Here is a 21,335-nt window from a genome sequence, read left to right on the forward strand (position 1 = left end):
TTTTTTAATTTGAAGACCTTCCTAATATGTGTTATTTCCTCTGATATTGTGTTCCATGACTTCACGCCAGAAAGACAGACGTGCACCTGCTTTTCATCACTGTGTAACAGGTAGGTTGTTCCCAACCGAGTTAACCTTTCACAACAGACTGGGAAAACGACAAGTGGCAAAAAAAGAAAGAAAAAAGAAAGAGATTGACTTGCCTTTTCTTTGACGTTTTCAAAAGAGGAGGGGGACACGACGGAGAAACAGACGAGGAAGACATCCGTCTGGGGATAACTCAGAGGTCGTAACCTGTCGTAGTCTTCCTGACCTGGAGAAACCACATACAGACAGGTTTACCGTCGTGTTACCAGCGTCGATACATTAAACAAAACGGGCTCTCTGCTGGCAGAATGAGGCAAGGCACCAACGCTGCCGTCTTCACACCCTACGCTCACAAAACCTGGCATGTGGATGGAAAGTGAATGAAGCTCAACCTGTTTTCCATGATTTCCATTAAACATAACACCACTTCATATTACAAATGGGTGTATGTATGTATGTATGTATGTATATATATGTTCACAATGGCTTAATGGGCAAGAGTTACATTAAACTGGATGAACAAACAAGGTACAGAAGTGTAAGTTGGAATAGGAAAGACGTACCTGCTGTATCAAACAAGCCCAGAGTGTAGGGCTCGCCTCCAATCATTACAGTTACAGCATAATTATCAAACACCTGCAACACAGAACAAAACCGATGGTTAGCTGGTTTATAAAATAGCGAATTATGTATACGTTTTATTCCCATTAGAGTAGGGCTGTGCAATTAATCGAGATGATGATTTTGGTTCCCAATCATCACAAAAGCAGAATAATCAAGAAAAACAATTATTTAGCTCATTAAGTTTTGCAAGTAACGTCTTATTTTCTCGTGTTCTGTAAGAAAAAATAAAGTCTGTTGTGTTTTTCTACTGATAATTTCTGACTTTTTCCACTGTTTTCGAAGTTCAATAATTCAATTCAAGACGTCTATGAGTAATCGCGTCGAATTATCGTGATTTCAATGTTCACCAAAATTATCGTGATTATATTTTTCCCCCATAATCGAGCAGCCTTACGTTAGAATTTAACAGATTGGGGTGCACGATACAGAAAATGTTGCAATTCTATATTAAATTTTTAGTATCAACATTTGATTTAAAATCAATATGATTAAAAAATGCAGTATGTAAACGTAGTTACTTTTCCCGTGTGCCAGTAAACACGCCATTACAAAACGCTTATTTTTTTAATTGATTGTTAATTTGTAGAGTTTGAATACCAATGTAAATGTAAAAAAACGACAGATATGGTGATAATATTAACAATAAACGTTGACTTTAACTAACGTCTAAACTGCCGATCTTCATACATCACGTTCTGGCTAATACAGCGAGAAACTGTGTTCGATAGCTGCATTCAAAAAAGGAGTTTTGATCACACGGCGAGAGGTCAACCGTGGTTTGGTACTTAGAAAATAGGATTAATGTCTTGTTTTCTGATTTGAAGAATTGTAATGATCCAGAAGAGCATTTGAAGAAAAGGAAGAACACAACTCGGACAGCCTCGGACATCTCTTGCTTCATAACACAAACGTGAAATAAAAGTCCACATAAAAACAAACTTGGGACAAGTCCAAAGAAGGACACACATGAGTACACAACATCCTAAGAAGTAACTGTAATAACTGAAGTGTGAAGTGCAAAAAACACTGATGTAGTTACTGCACCTCTGATCTGCTGAGATTTACTATTTGACTTTATCAGCTTGATGCACTGATCTGGGATGTTCTTATTGCTTTTTGTTATTGTTCAATTATCAGTGATGCTCGTGCCGACTTAACGACTGATGCTCATTAATCACTGCCCAGGCTTTCTGAATTCAGACTTCTAGTCTACATGTACAATGACATAGCCTGTAACTAGGCTAATAAGCATGAATAGGCTGCGATTACGTGTATCGAAACCAAAATCTGACATACTTGACATCCTGTTGAGATGAATACTGATTCAGTATCTAGTTATTCAAACTCCAATACCACCAATCTTAAATATTATCAGTAAAAGACAGTTATCCGTGATCTTACCGTAGGTACGTATTCAGAAGGAAACTTGTTCGTGGTGTAAGAGATGAGCAGGCAGGTTTTACCCACCGCTCCGTCCCCCACTACAACACACTTGATGGTCTGCATGGCTGTGTTTTACAGTCTTCGCTACTCATTCAAGATCTGGAACAGAAGAATAAACAAAGGAAACTTCAGCAGTGGGTGGGGTTGCTTATTGGCGTTACACACTGTAAAATCATCATGAGCAAAGGTTAAAAAAAAAATGCAAAAAAAGAGCAGGGGTCACTAACTGGCTAGTCTCTCTGTGGCAGACCCTCCTCAAAGCGAGCTGGAGGAGGGTCTGGCTACTCCACATAGATTACAGGGGGGACGGGGGGGGAGGCGGATGGATGGACGTGCTCTGGATTATAGGCATTTTCTTAAACCAGTCACAATCGTCTTGGGCTGTGCTAAGCACTGAAGAAAGGCCCCCACAATATGAAATTTCAGGATACTTCTGTCACAATATTATGTTATTGTGATTTATTAACTTTTTCCCCCAATGTCTATTTTTTTCAAACTTCAAATTATGTCCCTGGAGGTAAACTTTTTATCCGTTTGTTCATCTCACTTCAATTTTATTGCTGTTAAATGGGATTTTCAAGCAGACAAACGCATAAAATAAAAGATCAATGCTGGTATCCGTTTATCAAAAAACAGTATCGCCAAGGAAAATATTGTGATACTACGCTGTATCGAGTTCCCCCTACATTACAATGAAATACTAGTAATACCATCGAGGTGTCAAGCAATAACAGTTCATATTATCCTTAACTGATATTTAACAGCATCTTATATATTACAAATAATAAAGTATTGACAATACGCTCACAACTTGTCAAGGTGTTAAGGACGGTTCCATGGCTGTCAACGTCAAAGCTGCAGCAGGAAAAAGTGTTTAAAGTGCTCATTTAGGGTCTTTTACAGGTTCATAATTGTATGTAGAGGTTGTACAAGAATACAACGTCATGGAAAAGTCCTCAACATGGTGACAGTTGTGAGCGTATTGTCAATGCTTTATTATTTGTAATACACACACACAGTTAAATCTAAGTTGATAATAACATTGTTTAATTTCAAATAACACCCTATATTTGTTGTAATGCACATTGTTGCAGCTCCTCAGTGAGACATCTCACTTCTGCTCCATCTTTTTGGGGAGTTGCACATGTGCAGTAGCTACGTAAGGACTACTAGCCAGTCAGAAGCAGAGGTTAACATGCATAAAGGAAAAGGGAACAAAACATAAAAAGCATAATGAGCACTTTAAAGTTCATCAACCACAAAGAATTGGACCAAACACAGTTTGTCGTCTCTTATTACTTTACAGTTCAGTAAATGAGGCAGTAAGAATATCCCGTTACTACAATTTGTAAGTGATCGTGGCTCAAATCTCACATCCCATTGAGCACCAGACTATTTGGACCAGTGACAAATGTAGGATTTTTTAAACCGGAATATCAGCAAAGCAAGGTGCAGACAAGAGAAAGTACTCAGTTTAGAATATACTCAGTTCTGTTGCACACCAGCAACCAATGAAACGCCTCAAACGCTGAGACGGTCCTGTTTTAAAACCGTTTCCCAGGTTAGTGGGGGTGCATATCGCTTACAACCAACATGAAAAACGCAGCTAGTAATGTTCACTCAGCATTTTGTTTTGTTGGTAAACTGTGTGTACAACGAGCTTTGTGTAAAATTAGCGGTGACGCTACATCACCGGTTTCAGGTAGCCTCCCTTCGGTACCGTCTATTTGCTGGATAGTTTCAAGGTAACAGTCTGTAGCTAGCTAACATTAGCACATAAGCCCGTTGACAGCAACATTGTTGTTCATAATTTGGGACGTTTCTGACCGTGGTGTTCACAGTGAATGAAAGTAGGATGTGAGATGCTAAAAAGAAAAACTACTGTTAACGCCGTTTTCAGGTGCTGTTAATTTATGACATTCATCCTTCTCTTCCCCCCCCTCCCCCCTCCCGGCGCTGAAAATTTGTTTCCCTTATCATAGTAGGAAAAGCAGAGGTGTTACGTTACTAACAACATTAACAATGGCTCTGGTGTATCCATGTGTCCCAGTAGCCACCACAGTGTAACAGTTAGCACAAACAATGAGGACCTTCAAACTGAAGCAGCTACGTAGCATTCAGCTAAAGCCAAAACACTCAAACCAGCTGATCTTCTCTGTCGTGGGCTTATTTGATAGAACGTTAACTCTTGTGTTGTCTTCCCATCAAAACTGAAAATAAAACACTTTTGTTGATGCTTTTTATCAATTTTGTCCCCTTTTTTAACACGTTTGAGGCTTTTTTTTTTTTTTTCAATTTTTCTCCCTTTTTTGACATTTAACACTACACAACACTAACTTATTAATTTAAGTTTTACAGTTACAGTTATCCATGGTCATTAAACCTCATTTATAGGAAATTATACCTAATGTTTGAGTTAGAAAAGCAGACATTAGGAATTATTTAGACTAAAATTAAAGGAATTGTTGTTGATGGATAATCACAGACTGGAATATGTCAACTTTTACTCAATACTATTTCAAAACCATTTACAATTTTTTTTTCTTCAAGTGCTGTGGAATTAAATGAGACACCCCGAAATTAATGAAAGTAGAGATTTGTACTTGCCAAAGAGCGTTGTTTGGAATCAATCATGTTATTTGGGGGAAATAACAATTGGTAGTTAAAAATAACATTGATGAAAACGGGTCACTTTTACCCAAAGACAACATGAGGGTTAAACGATTTTTGGATTATGGACTGTTGAACATAGAAAACAAATAATCTGAAGTGAAGCTGCAATGATTTATTGATTCGTTGACATCTATTAAATTAATCACCAACTATTTTGATAATCGATTAATCGGCATCAAATACCAAATGATTATTTTCAAAAAACATTTAGGTTTCAGTTTAAACATTAAATATTGTGTATAGAAAAAAAAACTTGCTCTTCCTTTTTTTCTAAAATTAATTGAATTCCCGACTCAAAAGAGCACCTTCAAAACACCCGACTGAACTTCTTCAGCACCCTGGACTCTTTTAATCTAATTAAATATCTTGTCTTTGTAGTGCATTCCTGTCAATATAAGTTGAAAACTAAAAACTGGGAAATTCATGCCTCGATAATGAAAGTAATCGTTGCAGCACAGTCATTTTAATATCTACACTTGTACTTTTCCTAACTGTGACATGTCGAAATGCCTTCAAATTAAAAAGGCCTATAAGATAGGTGACATAATAAGGGTTGACCTTGAATGTGGGTCCATAACGAGGCGATGCATCTCGGTGCATTTAGAGACAACACGCCACATGTGGTATGTGGATCACAGTATTTCCCTGTTCCTCCCCTACAAGTTACAGTATGTCAGTGCCAAGCCACTGCAGATCTCTGCTCCACTGAGTGGGGGTGGGGGGTGGGGGTGTCCTTGAGAGAAGGAGGAGGCCTAAGGCTAGAGGGGGATTAAGGCCGAATCCCATTTCCCCATTTTACCCCGACCCCTAACCTGCAGACCAAAGTTACTGAGTGAACACGGTTTAACAAGGGAACAGAACACGGGTGGATGTCCTGAGGAAATCCAACGGTACTGATTTCATCAACACACCAATCCCTTTGCAAAACAGGCTGATTGGTTAGACAGGCCTTCATTTTGTTGGTTTGAATGTTTTGGTGGAGTTCACCCACCAAACAGTCTGAAATTAAAGGCTGATGACACATTTGTCACTGATTGAAATTTCAAATTAAGATCTTGTCAGCATGAGTTGCTGTAGAGTAACCTTATTTGTCCTAATATTTTCCTATCAGGAGATGGGAGAGGAAGCCATAATACAACTCTTTATAATGTATATTTTCATTAAGAGCAATCTATCTATAGAAACATTTTGTCAAAACAGCTTATACCAATGTTGATAATGTTATTTTGTCCTCATCTTGCTGACTACTAACACCCAAATTACAAAAACATGTTATCATATTAAAACAAAAGGCAAAAATAAATTTCAAGAAACACCTGGTCAAAAAACACAAAGTTTTCCTGTAGAATAAGTTCTTGTGGTAAAATACTAAACAAAAAAATGTGATAAAAGAGTAGAGCGGCTTCTGGACTGGTAATGTCCAACTAATAGATTACACCGGTGGAGGCAGCCAGACGGAGACTCAACAGCTGGCAACCTTGACTAAAGGACTGTTTCTTTCAGACTCAAGAGAGGTTACCCCGACTGTAGACGAAACTGTGCAACTAAGAAGGAACAACACAGATGTGAAGAGGTTAGAGCATGCCACTAAACACAATCAATAAAACAAGGCACTGCACAGCAGAGTGGGAGACTAAGACCAAAGAATATCATCCTCCATGTGTCACTAATCAGACACATTATGTGTAATATTGCAGGGTTTAAATGCATGTTAGAGTTGTTTATTTTTATTTTATTTTACAAAATTAAGGTGTTATGTCTCATATTTACTGTGGCAAAATATGGCGTATTGGTGTGATTACCCATGGTTATAATTAGACCTTTGTAGGACAAGTGGGGGGTGCTGTAGATGTCACTTTGCAGTCTGAATGGACTTTAATCTCACTAGTAGTTGTAGTAGTCTGGGAAACCTGTCGCCTCTACATTTTCATGTGAAGAGCAGGGAATACTGTGTTGTCCCAGTCCAGAGACACAGGGTTTGATTATCAGTTGTGGGGCCTTTAGTTTTGTTAAACTGTGTGTTTAATAGAAGGCAACCGCCAAAGTTTGTGAGTGGAAAAGCAGTGAGGGTTTACATGCCTGCTGCCAGAGAAATTAGGGATGAACGATAAATCAAATGGATTGAGTTGCGACAGTACACAATTTTCAAATTGCAAAAGCTGCGTTACATTTATTTTTTTATACTGCTTCATAATCTGACCAACCCACTGGTCCTGTGGGCCTAACGTGCTGCCCATGTTGCCATATGAGAATGAGAGTAGATAAGGAAAAACAACTTGTAAAAGGCCATGTCAGGCACAAGCTTTGATGCTACCAGTAAAACTGTGGGGCCATGGCTGGGTTTGCAATCCACTTTGTACATATTATTCCATTGTTGTAAGAGTAGTTTCTTTGGGGAATAGCTCAGTGCATACTGTGTACGTAGCGACTGTGTAGCGAGAGCGTGTCAGTGGATGCACTAAGAGCAGATAGATGTTGGCAGAGGAGCAGTTCAGAGTAAAGTTGTCAAGTGGTGGTGAATGTACAATGCGGCCCCTACTCAAGAATTAAGCACTTTACTTCATACAATCTATTAGCAGGACCACAGGTAAGACAGGAAAGTATGGAGAGAGAGGTGAGGGGAGGGCAGTGTAGAGGAAAGAGATAGAGTACAGGAGAGGGGGCAAGGATAGGCAACAAGTCTTATTTTATTAAATCTACAACTGTGTGAAGCCCTTCTCGTGTCAACATGTGGCACAAAATAAAACTCATGCACTTCAGTAACGCAGCTGGAAAAAAAGCCTAGGGGAAATGTGCTTTCCTACACCTCACAGTGTGATCTAAACTGTGGTCACTCTGCTATAAGACCGATAAATATCCAGTGTGTTATAAACATTCTCGAATTTTCATGTCTTGTTAAGTGTTGTTCTGATCACCTAAGGTTAGATGAGCCCTCACTGGGTTGAGTATTTGGGTCATCTTATACTTTCCAACACACAAAGTCAAGAAAAAGCTGTAGCTCATGCACTGACTAAATCCACTGCTCAGCCAGGGAAAACCCTGCTATCGCCTGGAGGACTGCTCTACCACGTGGCCAATGAAAGAAGGGTTAGTTTCACTGCATGACGATCACTGTTACATCCATACTAGGGATCGCCCAACGCTGGTATTTCCAAGGCCGAAATCAACACTGATATTAGTAGTTAATGAAACCGATATTCATTTACAATGAAAATAAAAAATGTTTAAGTCAAAATTAAGATTTTGGAATGTTACCAACTCTAACCCAACACTTTATTCAAACACTTTTAGCTATTATTTAATGAATTAAAAACTTTTAACATACTACCCAGTAGCAGATCATCAGATAGCGTTGTGGGCAGGACATTTAGTCAGACTCAGTGGTGGGTGGAACCAAAGCAGGAGGACAGACAGAGAGCTGTAGCCGAGCCACAGTAGAGTCCTTGTTAATGAATTGATTATCAGGCAAATAAATCGCAGACAAAATCAAATCTGCAAACTGCCCAAACACGGCCCAATAATGGCAAGTTGTCAGGCGACAACCACTGTCAACCCGCTCGATGGGCTGCACTGCAGCCTATCAGTATGAAATAGAGATCGTTTCATAACCAGTCGAACTGTGTCGTAGTCGCTGTCACCCCCCGATGTAAATTGAGTGTCATACCCAATGAGAGTTGAGTCAGACCGGCTCTGGTTGAGTGGAGACATTTAGACAGTTTACAACATAACATGTTACACTGAAATTTGTGAAATCCATGAAGTAATACACTTCTCATTACAAACAATAAAAATAAAAAACAAAAAAGAACGAAGGGAATCATTTCAGAAACTTAGCTATCTATATGTGATTGAATTCAAGTGACAGCCTTTGTTGTGTTTGATCGCTAGCATGTAGCTAAGCTAGCAGTCATTTAAAAAAAGTTTTCAGCCATCTGGGATTGATTGACTGCTAACGTTACCTCAAAACACCATTCAACTGACAGCCTTGTTGTGTTTGATTGCTAGCTTGTAGCTAGCAGTGAACCAACTCCATTAAGTAGGTCCATTTTTACTGTATTGACATTACTGAAGTCTCTCGTTAGCATCTTGTATGCTACTTGTCACAAACTGACGCATGCACGACTCAAATCTGCACTCGGCTCACATCGGGGAGTGACGGTTGTATTAACGGTGCCCTATGCAGTCTTGGCCATTTCTTTGATGTTTTCTCGCAGCTTTCTCTTCAGAGCGCCCCCTAGAGGTTTCTCTAAAGAGCTCCACCTACAGCTTCAGAATAGATATTTTTACAGCTCCTATGTTTACTTGTGTCTGAATCCTTGCTCGGTTCATCTACCGCTTCCTCTTTCTCTGTTCTTCCAACAATGCTTTCCTAAGTTTTTGTTTGACCAGCTCAGCCATGACGATAGTGTGAAAACCTCCATCGCTACCTTGTTAGCCGGTTCCTATACGCGGGACGTGAATGTGTGCAGTGCCGTGAAGCAATCTGTGACACCGCGAGACGTGATATCACGAGATACTTACCCCCCGAGTTCAGTTTGATGTGTCAGTTTCCACACAACATTAACTCCTAATTGCAATTTACTCCGTAAAGCAAGACATGTTGGTCTGTTGACCAGCTTATGAAAACTCTGACTTTAACCCGGGTAAAGTGATAAGCAACTGAGAAAGTGGGGTATTACCTTAAACCGAATACAATTGTTTTTAAGCTGCATGTGAAAGGCACTGAAGGATTGGTCAAAGCTTCTCTCTAAATTCATCTGAAACTAACTTTTAGTGATGCAGTCAAGCACAGGCTTGATGAGGAAAACCATTGGACATCTGGCCGTTTGAAACCAGACGCACGCAGACTTCCGGTCAAAGAAAGAGAGACTAAATCACAAGCATGCTCCGAGTTATCCAAAGATTAACTTCTGAACGTTAATGTCACTAATGTCCTCACAAATCACAAGGCTAACTATGCGACCACGGGTGGCGTAATAAACTGTTAGCATCAGCTTGCAAGTGTAATTGTAGTTAAATACCATAATAAAAACCTTCGAAGATCACAGCTGAGAGATGGCTACCACTACAAGTTACTGTTACCTTAAGCTTGGATGCCCTAGCCTTAGCTGCTGTGTTTCGGCCACATCCCCGGCCTCGATGCGGCCTAGCTAATTTCCTGTCGGCTGTTTAATCGAGCAAGAAAATATACCAATATTATACATCTGTCCCTTTTCTTTTTACGCAGTCAGTCTCACGATGTTTACCCTAGCATCCACACATTGCACCGTATAACTAACCGTGTTATCGGAGTCCCTGTTGAAATTTATAAAGCAAGTAACCTAGCGTTTGTTACGCCTTTTTATTCAGCTCGTTAGCCAGCTAGCTAACCGCTAGATTGTAACATTGTATTTACTGCTTTAATTACGATACGTGGAAGTCTGATTGCCATAGCAAATACTTCCGATGTGAATTACGGTGTGTAAAGCCCCAAGAGGTTTAATTAGTAGCCGGTCCAAAAGGTATAGACCTGCCTGTCAGCTTGCTGTGCTAACGTTACTGTCCTCCTCAATTAGCTTGCTAGCTAACTGCCTGAGCTAGGTAGCTAGCTAGCTAGCTAACATTAGCGGATGTTATTACTGAATGAGATATCTAATTTGAGCATTACAACTAATGTACCACAGCTATACAACATATACGCTCTCGGAAGCTTTCAACCTCACAACGAACCACAGTTGTAGCCAAATAACACACAAAAAGACATTTTTCCGTACCGTATCCTCTGTTTGTGTCTGTACGCCGGGCGTTGGCAGCTCCGCGCTAGGGGCTTCCCAGTCAACAGAACAGGGACACGTTGCGTGCTTAGATACGTACTACGTAATTACGTTAATCAGTCTCACTACAACCAGGCTACTTATCTTGAAGTGGGGCCAAAAACCAAGCAGCATAAATGGGTCAGTTTGGTCTGCGGTTTCAACATTGAAAAAAAAAAAACATAATTTATGGCATTTAACTACTGGAAATGTATCTCAGAGCCAGCTTAATAGGGCAGCCTGTAAATAGTTATTAATGTGACAGTTGTTAGTGTTCCACCCACATTGTAAGAGCAATTACAATGTGTCCTCGTATAAATTCATCCAATAAAATCTTCAGTTATTTAAAGCTTGACAAATGTAATGCATCAAAAAGGCGTCTGCATAGAGAATGCACATTTAGGGAAGCGTTAAAATGTGCTCAATACAAAATATTGCACTTTTGTGCTGCTTGGAAGCCTTTTAACGCCGTACCAAAGAGAACACAAATACCTCACAACACTAAATATAACATTAAGGTAAAGGGTGAGCACACAGGCTCAGTAATTTTTGCCTGTTCTACTTTATTTGGAGCTCTGAGTTGACCTACATACAGGTACACTGCAATAGTGTTGTCTGCCACTAGAAGGCTCAGTAGCCATCCCAATGACCCAAATACCCATGTTAACAGGTTTTCAAAACAACTAGTGGGAATATTTTAAGATGCAGACAAAGTTGTAAGAAAGAAAATTTTATTCTCAAATCCATGTGGTAGTAAGAAACAATTACAATATTCATGTTGTATAAACACAAACATACTTAACACCATTCGCAAAAACAAAACAAGAAGGGAAACATTTCTTTTCTAGGAAATGTGAGATTTGGAGGTGTGTCCATTGTCCTAGGTGGTCACGCTCTGCAGCAAGGTAATGTTGTCTCCTTTCAACATGATCCTCCCTGGGGGGCGGGAGGCAATTGGAGGTGGGTCAGAAGAGCAAGATCAAGGATGGAAATAGAAACAAAGCCAGTAATAGTCAGTGAAACAATGTCAAGTGTGCTGATATGCATGTGTACAAAGCACTGCTTAAGAGAGAAAGCCACAAAAACAATAAAAAGTAGGTTAATCTTACCTAGTGGCTTTCTGTTCTTGGTCTTCATGTGGACCTCCTCTGCATCATCAAGAACTAGGTTCATGTACTCATCAAAACCCTATCAGAAGAAACCGTGAGCCACAAATTAGCGCCAATGCAGCAACATTTTCATGTTCTTATCCAAAATTCCTTGTATTTTTCTATGAGGCTCACTCTTATTGGATTCACTAACTGTTTACAGATACAGCAAACACTCATAACTTTGTGAAGTATTTACACACATTTCACCGGTCCTACAGTGTGTGCATTTAGCTTATGTGTGAAAATTAGTGAGAAAATGTAAAAATAAATATGAGGCCATGATGTCCAAAGATTCACACGGGTCCCACACTCACAGATCGGTTATCGAAATATTTTCTCTGCTCTCGCTTTGTCATTGGCAAAGAGCAGCGCACAAAACAGTCCGACGCTGCTATCAACCCTAGACCGCACCGACTATCGTTCTCACTGGTTAAAATAAGAAACGCTGCTCGCGGCAGGACTTAACGGTCAATTAATTTTAAATCTGAGTAAATTAACGACAAGCTAAAATGATATTTGGATTATCTCTGCAGTCACCGTCTGTCCTCAATTAAAGAGCATTTGTGACAAAGGAACCTCCACCCTGTAACACTACAGTCGCAACTGGACCAAGTGTTTTTGTAGTCCCAACAACTATAATAGTGACATCTGCTCTTGTAAAACAAGTCCTCTTGCTTTTCATCGACTATAAGACCCAGGGCATGCTGGCAAACGCCGGCCTCTCAGCAGAATTGACGCGAGTAGCTGACAGTCATCTTTAGAAGTCGGAGAGACTAAATCTGTTCAGATTACTGATAATCTACAGTGTGTTTATTAACATCAGCAACAGACCACATGGAGAGAATTTTCAGAACTATTGTCTTCATAAAAACTGGAGACTGTACCAGCTGATGCATGGGTTCTGATAACACTTTAGGAAATCAGACCACAGTGTTTGTGTCACTTCCTGGAAACTGTCCGGCTGCTCACGTCCACTTCACAGGCGGGGTGCAGTTCATCTTTAACGAGCCTGTTGTGCCAGTGTGTTGAGCCAGCCTGGGTTGACTCAATAACAAGGTTTTCCTAAACTGCAACTGGACTGATTGATAATCAGAATCAGATGTCCACTGCACGCTACAGGCTTGAACTCAGAACCATCCCTGGCAGGCTCTGATCTCAGGGAGCCACTATCTGGGGATGTCACAAGTGGCATCGTAACAACTAACAGAAGTAAAAATCCAGAATTTAAAGCTGCTGCTGAAAACATGATTTCTTATTAGAAAACTAAGAATTTGAGTACTTAGAGAGGCCTGTAATATTTTTTTAAAATATCAATACTGCCCAACTATTTAAATATGCTTTATTTTGCATTGACTGTAATGTGTAGATGGTGCAAAAGTCAGACGTTTTAAAAATTAAATTCCAAAATATTCCACACCAAATCTACCATAATCTTTGAATGTTGTGAATTTTTTTTCCATGGACGACCAAGATTTAGTGTGGAAGAAATTACAGGATTTGTTTACACTATTGTAGGGAGTAAAACGTTTTAACACACCTTTGTCTCAATATTTGATTAATCAAAAATTGCTCAAGTTGTGGAGGACAGTCTGAAGATGCCCAAATGTGGGGTCAATTGAAACAACCATGTGGGAGGAGATAGGTTTAAGAAGTTCTGCAGTTTTTGAAAAAAGTAGAGTAATGGCCTACAAAACTGCTACACGGTAACAGCAGAGCATCATTTTTGGGTCTACTGGGGCTATATTTGGCATATGTTGCAACATTGCAGCATGTACGGATGATTAGTTAGGAGTTTTTTTAAAATTCAGAATTTAAGTGGCTGTTGTAGCGCCACCATCATGACAACATTAGCACACATATTACACTGATCCAGTTCAGCATAGGACTGGATTTATGCACAAAGTTTGGTGAGTTTTTATGAATGGGAACATGGATTTCTTAAGAAGAAGACTACAAGCATGCAATCAATAGGGTCCAGCAGCTTTGCTTCCCGGCACCTTTAAATAACTGGGTTCATGCCATCCATCACATGCAAACTCAATATTTAACTTCAGTGCACACATGGGCTGCATCTCATGGCCCTTGTTTGATAGTTCCTTGAATCAACCGGAAGTTAATCTGTCCTCCTCGATGAGTGTCGTCTTAAGAGTTGTGTGTACCCCGAGGACAGAACGCGAGGGGATAAGACAGAAGGAAGGCAAGTCAAGTCAATTTAAGGACTATGAGATGCAGCAACGGTCTCAGGATCTCCTCCAGACTATTCAGCCTACATAATTTACTTACTAACTCTACAGTGCTCTTTAATCTTATTCAATGATTACCCTGCATTGTGCATGCACATATGTTAATAAAATAACTTGTGTGAAATCAAACTTCTTACTCATTTTGTATTCCAGTGCAACAAAACACATTTAACTCACAATAATGCAGCCCTCTATCCGCATGTTCACCTGCTCGTACAACCACACCTGGATCCGTGAGCGCTGACACGAAGGAGAACAAAGATTAGAGTTTCATTTAAAATCATACATCACTAAAAAACGAATTCATGTAATATTACGGTGGGGAAAGTTGACTAAATACTTACATTTTGTAGATACCTGAAAATTAGGTTCTGATACATGGGGTCAAGGATGTTCAAGGTTCAAAAGCAAACACACACCGACACAAGATACATATCTTCACCATAAAGGGTGATTGTACACAATGTTACTGGTAATGTTGCCTGATGGCATTTCAGACTTTTCTCACGCATAAAGTAAACAAACCAAGTAAAAGAGATACAAGTCAACATTTACTACACCTTAATTAGCATCGGGCTATTGCTCTAGCAATGCAAGGAGCACTTCAGGTAGATTATGTGTCAGGGACGCCGCATACTGTACAGTAACAGCATTGTTGAATCTGGTTTAGCATCCTATGGTGTCGTTAACTTAACGTTACAGCGGCTATGTCTACACACCAGTCCTTTGAGTGCACTTCAAATATTAATTGCAAAAGTACTTCAAATAAAGACACACATCCTGCTTGTAATGAGTACTTAGCACGCCGTATAGCTCTGTTAAAACTCTCCCCGCGTTCTTAGCATGGGAGACGAATGGCTAACGTTAGCTAGCAAGCTAATGAGAAAGGTTAGCCTAGCCGCTAACTCATAGCAGCAAACAATTCAACCGTGTCTTTCATCTGTTGAAATAAAAAGGATACAATGGGCTGCACCATAACCTTCTGCACCTTCTGACCTTGTCCCCTGTACGCCATTCTTCCAAGAAAATACCAGCGATAGGTATAGGTTAAAAAAATTGCACTTTTTTGTAGAGTGCACAGCAACGACAGACTCACGTTGCGAGCTTGCTTTAATGGCGGGTTCCTTCGTAGACAGTCGAGGAAAGATCATTCCGCGCATGGATGTGTTATAAGCTTCCGCGTACGAGTGGACGATTTTACAGAGTGCGAAATAGCGCCTCATGCACGTAGGAGGCCATTACTGCACCCACGTGTTGCTCCACAAACAACATTTGAAGCTACATTTGGGTCCATACGCATGCGATAAATTTGTGAAGCTGACAATAAGATCAAGAACCACAGATTCCATTTTTTTTATTTTTTTTTATTTTTTTTATTTGTTTTGTTACAACTGCTTACACTTTTCTGTTCCCTGTATCCGTCTTTTTGTTGTCTGTAAAGCGTCCTTGAGTGCTCCGAAAGGCGCTGTTAAATACAATTTATTTTTATTTTTATTTTTATTTTTATTTTTATTTTTATTTTTATTTTTATTTTTATTTTTATTTTTATTTTTATTTTTATTTTTATTTTTATTTTTATTTTTATTTTTATTTTTATTTTTATTTTTATTTTTATTTTTATTTTTATTTTTATTTTTATTTTTATTTAATATACTTGCTTATAGGAGTTTTAAAATGACTTTTAAATTAAGAAATAAACGTTAGAAAACCAAAGAGCAGTCAGTTTTTACTCCTGGTTGCCCCAAATGTCTGGAAAAGCCATTGCTAACCAAGAAAGCTCCAAATCCACCATCAAAGCCAAACTGTCTGTTTGACACAAACCTTTGTCAACATCTCCATCAACATCTCTTTTATTCAAAGTTATTAGCCAATGGTCGTTGTAGGTCTTGTTCTTTGATGGTAGAGGTGCAAAATATGTGCTTTCCAAAATGTTCAAAATCCTTTATAATCATGAAACTTTAGATTTTTAGGTACCCAAAACATTTCTTAAACTCAAAATGAAAAATGCAGTTCACTGCCTTGTTCTCTCACTATACACAGGCTCTCATTTAGGGTGCATCTACTTGGCCCTTGCATCCTTACATTAGTGTATTAAAGAACTGTTCAGGTCATTTTAACTTAATTTCAGTGTTATTATGACACCGTGTATTACTTTGTTGGCTCTAGGATTGCGTGAAGGGATTTGTAGTTTGCTGGTTTTTGGACAGCCGTGGCCGGATTCATCCACCAGGTGGCCCCCTCAGGGAAGAAAGAACACCATCGTGGCTCCACTCTCATGCACCCATGCTGCCACCAACGAACAGCATTGTTCACTCAGTACTTCTGGGTCTGCAGAATATATGTGCATACCGTTCTGAGTAGAACAAGAAAGACGCTTAACTCAGGCTTTCGGGGCCCTTGCTGGTCCAGGACCAGTATGACACGCCCTGTGCATGATGTTCCCACACAGGTTCCAAAATCTACTAGAAAGCTTAATACCAGGAGAGTGGAGGCTGTTATAGCATTTATAGTTTCCTAATGACGTAATCTAACATCACGCATGTTGCTGTACTATTCATGTGGCCAAATAGTTGTCACTGTATTTATGAATTTTATGAACCTGTAAGTCACGCTGTAGAAAAAAGCCTCATTAGTTAGATTTCATAATAAATTGAAGTATTGAAAATGTTATCAATTACACAATACTTAAAACATTGTAATACATCTAAATTAAAACACGTTACTTATGGAACCAGATTTGTTTCTTTTCATTGCAGGCGAGAAAAAAGAAGAAAAAAGCATTTTATGAGAGAAAAATATATTTAGGAAAAAAAGTTTTTATACCAATAGCAAAAAAATATAATATCCGAGACTAAAAAAAGTTTAAATAGAAATTTGAAATTTTAAAAATGATTTCTGAGAAAACAAATGTCTCTCAAAATACTTTTTTAAACTATCAAATATATAGTTTTCGCTATGAGTGTGTGCCGCTGTACCACTGAGCCACAGCCACCCCTGATTTTACCATACAATATCTATCTATATACATAAGAGAAATCCTAAGGATGGTTTTGGTCCACACACTGGACCAGTTCAAACATGAAGACTAAAATGCCCCAAAAAAATATCTGTTAAAAAACAAACTAAAAGAAACATGAAGATGTTGATTGCAAACAAAATCAATGACAATTTGATGTTTGAACCTCTGATAAATGTGATAAAAAGGACACTAATTGGTGTTACATATCTATATGTATCTATCTATCTATCGCTCTCTATATATATATACTTTGTATAAAATCAACCCCATAGCTCTCATAAAAGTTCCATTAAAAATGAGATGTGATAAATTACTAAGTATACAAGTATGATAAAAATGAAGGATTTTTACTTTTGCCTTTTCAAAATTTCCTGTTTAGCAGATGCTATAGGCTGTATAAATATTAAAATTTGATTAAGTTAAGTATTGATTAAGTTGATTTACATGTGCTATATCAAATCAACATGTCCTAAACCCTCCCCAGATGTTGGCCTCCAGAGGGTGCTGTGTCATACCAAACGTCACTGAGGCGCTGGTCTGTCTGAACTGAACTGTTTTGTGAAGTTAACAACAGTTACTCCGGACCATGGGAAGACAAATGGAAATCACAATCAGTCTCTTGCACAGAGCATTTTTAGATGAAGCTTTCAGAAAAACAACCTCTCCTTTAATTTAAGTTCAAACACTGTTGTGTTGTGTCATGCCAAGAAGAAAGCCCTCATGTCTGTTACCAGCTACCTTGTGACAATCAGCCTGCATATACCCATAATTGGCCAAGGTATTCCCTCTGATATTTATAGACGGTATCATATAAAACAGGATTGGCCATTTCTCTGTCGTGCAGAATACACCTGTAACACGATGAGCTGAACCGGGGAGTCCAGCCTTCAGCGTGCAGTTAACAATAGTATTAATAACACACAACGCAGGCTTGTGCCCCTGCTCAGAAAAGAAAGTGTGGCAGAAATTAGCAGCCGAGGACAGACAAGAGTCTGCAAGTGGGGGGAAAGAGAAGACGCAAGGAGCCTCGGTGGCGCAGGCCGAGGTGTCCCCTTTCAGGGCCGGGACCCCTCGGCCGCGTCTTAAAAGGCAGGGCCGCTGGAGCTTGTGGTGGCGTGCGTCGTTCATTGGGCATCGCTGTCAAGTGCCACATGCTTGTCTTTGTGCTATGAGACCAGGAATGGGCCGCTGACTCCCAATGCCACATGCCTGCTCGCGTTCCCAAGGAAGACTGCGAGAAGGGAGACACTGGCGCTCCAGCTGGCTGCCACAGAGGCCCTGCAGTCCAAATAATAATGAGGAGGCTGGTGTTAACACGCACACATGAGTGTGTGTGTGTGTGTGTGTGTGTGTGTGTGAGTGGGGGGGGGGCTCAAACCGCCACTATGGACTTCTTCACAGTCGAGGTCCTGCGTGCATCTTCTGATTCCTTCCAGGAGAGTGGGAACTGTGGCATAATGACACAATTTTACAAGGATAAAATATAAATATTCCAGGCATATAGATGAAAAGTACAGGATTGATATCACAAGAATTACCTCAAGTAATTTCCCCTTTTTAATTTTTGTTATTTATTAATTTGCTTGTGGAGGGAAAAAAACATGTTTTAGTTGTTTTTTTGTCTATTTTGTATAAGGAGAGGAGTCTGAATAAGCCTCAGGCGTCTTACCTCTCCTGCATTGATGTTGCAAGTCACTACTAAACACCATAGACAACACTGTAAGACTTCTATAAATAGGAACATTTACACACACACACACACACACACACACACACACACACACACACACACACACAAACAGGATGCCCTGCCATTGCTTGTCATGGATGTCCTCCATCTTTTCCCATTTCTACGCCTGTCTTTCCTACCCTCTCTTCCCTCGGCTGACCCGGCCAAAGGAATTGCCCCGGTTAGATCAACCTCCTCTCTGAATCACTTCCTGTTCCTGTTGGTGGCGATTGTTCTGAGGGGAAGGGAAAGCAGACGGGATGGGGAAGAAAGAGGAGGTGGGGTGGGGGGGGGGTTATTTGTTTCACTATCTGCCTCACCTGCCCGACCCCCACCTGACAGGCGTGACCCCTGCAGGCCTGGTAGAGCCAGCCAGACAACCCGCTGGCGGTCTGTTTCCTGCCTCGCTGACTGACAGGATTTTCATAGCGTGCTTTATTCATAACAGTTGGAGTTAGACTGCGAGTCTGAGCCAATGTTACCCTCTCTCTAAAGAAATCATATGTTTTTGATTGTTGTTACTTATTATAGAATAAAACTCTGGAGGAAACACGGGGAATAGGCTACACTTAATAGGAATGAAAGGTTACATTTAAATCTGTGCAACGTTATGCCTTAAGTCAAGAGGAATGGGGATATTTATAACCCTCCTGTTGTCCTCGGGTCAAATTTGACCCATTTTCCAAAAGTTAGAAATATCAGAAATTTGAAAAATATGAACAGCGTCGTTCCTGATTCTGTGTAGTAGAATCAGGAACTGTGGTTCAGTGGTACAGCGGTACACACTGACAGCAAAAAATGTATATTTGAGAGTTTAAAAAAGTATTTTGAGAAAGTTTTTTAAAATTTCAAATTTAGATTTTAATTCTTTTTAGTCTCAAATATTTAGATTTTTTGCGATTGGTATGAAAACAATTTCTCCCAAAAATCTTTCTCTCGTAAAATGCTTTCTTTTTGTTCCACCAAATTCTCAACAACAAAAAGCAACGTGGAGGTTCTCTCGTTTAGTAAAATAAATTATCTATTCCCTACTTTAATTTAACGTGGGTAATTTTTTAGCATTTGAAAAAAGAGAGACGATAAAAGAAGGTTTAAAAAAGCTTTAAAAATGTTTGGAAAAGCATAAAAAATGCAGGAAAAATACCACAAAAATGTCAAAAAGCGCAGAAAACTTTTGATAAAAACTTGACAGTAAGACTTGGATACCCACACGTTGCATTGAGAGGACAGAGAGCTCCTGTTGGCATTGTTTGGCTCAGTTTGTCTTTCTTTTTACCTTTACTCATATTCTTATGACTTCTCTCTCGATTCCTTTAACCTTCGTGTTGTCTTCCCGTTGACCTGCAATTTGTTTCTGGGTTGAAATTCGACAGTTTGTTGTCCTTTTTCTACACTTTTCTCAATGTTTTTGTTAATTTTATTCATATTTTTTTGTCAATTTTTTGATGTTTTTTTAATTGTGTTTTAGTCATTTTTTAAACAATTTTTTTGTCGCTTTTTCCAATGTTTTTGATGTTTTTTCCCAGTTTTTTAAGAATTTCTTTGTCACTTTTTAAGCGTTTTTGTTGGTTTTTTTCCTGCTTTTTTTGTAGGACTTTTTTCAACGCTCTTTTCTGATGTAGAAAGTTTTTGTAAACCGGTCAAATTTGACCCGAGGACAATACAAGGGTTAAAGGATTTAGGGGATTCAGTCACTTGAGTTATAATTGATCTATGGTGAGCCGAGGCAAGCTCGCGATGTTTTGGACTGTCTGCTCGACCTGATTGCATTTTAACATGCACCAAACCTACAGTAGGCCTGTCTGGGCTAATTGCAGAACATTGTATGTTATTTCAGAAGTGAAAGAATGACTTCAGTTTCTTGATTATTAAAAGGTTTATTTACATCAAAGAATTCAGCGTCAATACAAGCTCTGCAGAAGCCGGGAGAGTGTCTCTGCCAACATAACACTCTGGCTCCCAGCTTCTTCATCATGGTCTTTATAAGGGGGGTCTGTTTGTACAACATGTAAAAGAATGCGGGGTAGGGGCCCGACATCTAGCGTAACAAATAAAGGTATCAATCATAGACCCCTAGGGACCGAGATACTACAGTAGCTAATGTTGCAAGAGGTTTGTGTGTGTGCCGCTGTTATCATTTTATATTGAGACTCACGACTCTTAAAGTCGAAACTTAAAGAAGACACTTAAAGATTTGGGTGAAAGATTCGAGTGAATCACGACTCAAACAGGTTTACTTCTCATCTCCACTCTGCCCATGCCCATACGACGCACCTGCAAACAGTCTCTGCTCAAACAAATGGACTAAATTAAAGTTTTATTAAGACCAAATTTCGGGAAAACACACGGTAAACATGCATGAATATACCCAGCTCTCAGGTCATAAATGAATAAATTATAATTAACTTCATTTTTATTTGAATCTTTTAAAAAGTTAGATGTTGTGACTTGAAAGCAAGACTCTGTCACTTTTGAAACATGTAAATAACACAAAAATCTGGATCTGCCCACAGCCCCTCTGAATCTGCCCAGAGCCCCTCTGGATCTGCCCAGAGCCCCTCTGGATCTGCCTAG

General features: G+C 39.4%; 2 protein-coding genes and 1 long non-coding RNA gene across 3 annotated transcripts in view; 1 reads left to right on the top strand and 2 right to left on the bottom strand.

Moving 5' to 3' along the window:
* cdc42 (cell division cycle 42) overlaps positions 1–10,693 on the bottom strand; it is a 13,429-nt gene extending 2,736 nt beyond the window's left edge. Inside the window, exons 1-4 of the mRNA XM_034869419.1 lie at positions 10,581–10,693; positions 2,113–2,253; positions 651–723; positions 204–313 (exon numbers count right to left, since the gene is read on the bottom strand). Coding sequence (XP_034725310.1) covers positions 204–313; positions 651–723; positions 2,113–2,217 — 288 coding nt within the window. The 5' untranslated portion in view covers positions 2,218–2,253; positions 10,581–10,693. The remainder of the gene's footprint in view (positions 1–203; positions 314–650; positions 724–2,112; positions 2,254–10,580) is intronic.
* Positions 1–17,542, top strand: part of LOC117943343 — a 21,917-nt gene extending 4,375 nt beyond the window's left edge. The window contains exon 3 of the long non-coding RNA XR_004656343.1: positions 17,531–17,542. This is a non-coding gene — a long non-coding RNA (uncharacterized LOC117943343). The remainder of the gene's footprint in view (positions 1–17,530) is intronic.
* Positions 11,334–15,160, bottom strand: snrpe (small nuclear ribonucleoprotein polypeptide E). Its single transcript, XM_034869420.1, has 5 exons — positions 14,975–15,160; positions 14,358–14,384; positions 14,191–14,253; positions 11,729–11,807; positions 11,334–11,555 (listed from the first exon to the last, which is right to left on the bottom strand). The coding sequence occupies exons 1-5, from the start codon at positions 15,026–15,028 to the stop codon at positions 11,500–11,502; spliced, it is 279 nt and encodes a 92-aa protein (XP_034725311.1). The 5' UTR covers positions 15,029–15,160; the 3' UTR covers positions 11,334–11,499.
* Positions 17,543–21,335: the final 3,793 nt, after the last annotated feature.

Source organism: Etheostoma cragini, chromosome 4 (genome assembly GCF_013103735.1).
Source record: "Etheostoma cragini isolate CJK2018 chromosome 4, CSU_Ecrag_1.0, whole genome shotgun sequence".
NCBI classification, from domain to species: Eukaryota; Metazoa; Chordata; class Actinopteri; order Perciformes; family Percidae; genus Etheostoma; species Etheostoma cragini.

Bases quoted from the DNA above. Each gene is read 5' to 3' on its own strand.
- snrpe (XM_034869420.1), bottom strand. From the start codon at position 15,028: ATGGCGTACAGGGGACAAGGTCAGAAGGTGCAGAAGGTTATGGTGCAG. The intron at 14,385-14,974 runs GTATCCTTTTTA...CCCATGTATCAG, and splicing joins AGGTTATGGTGCAGCCCATT to AACCTAATTTTCAGGTATCT. The intron at 11,556-11,728 runs GTAAGATTAACC...CCCGCCCCCCAG, and splicing joins CAAGAACAGAAAGCCACTAG to GGAGGATCATGTTGAAAGGA.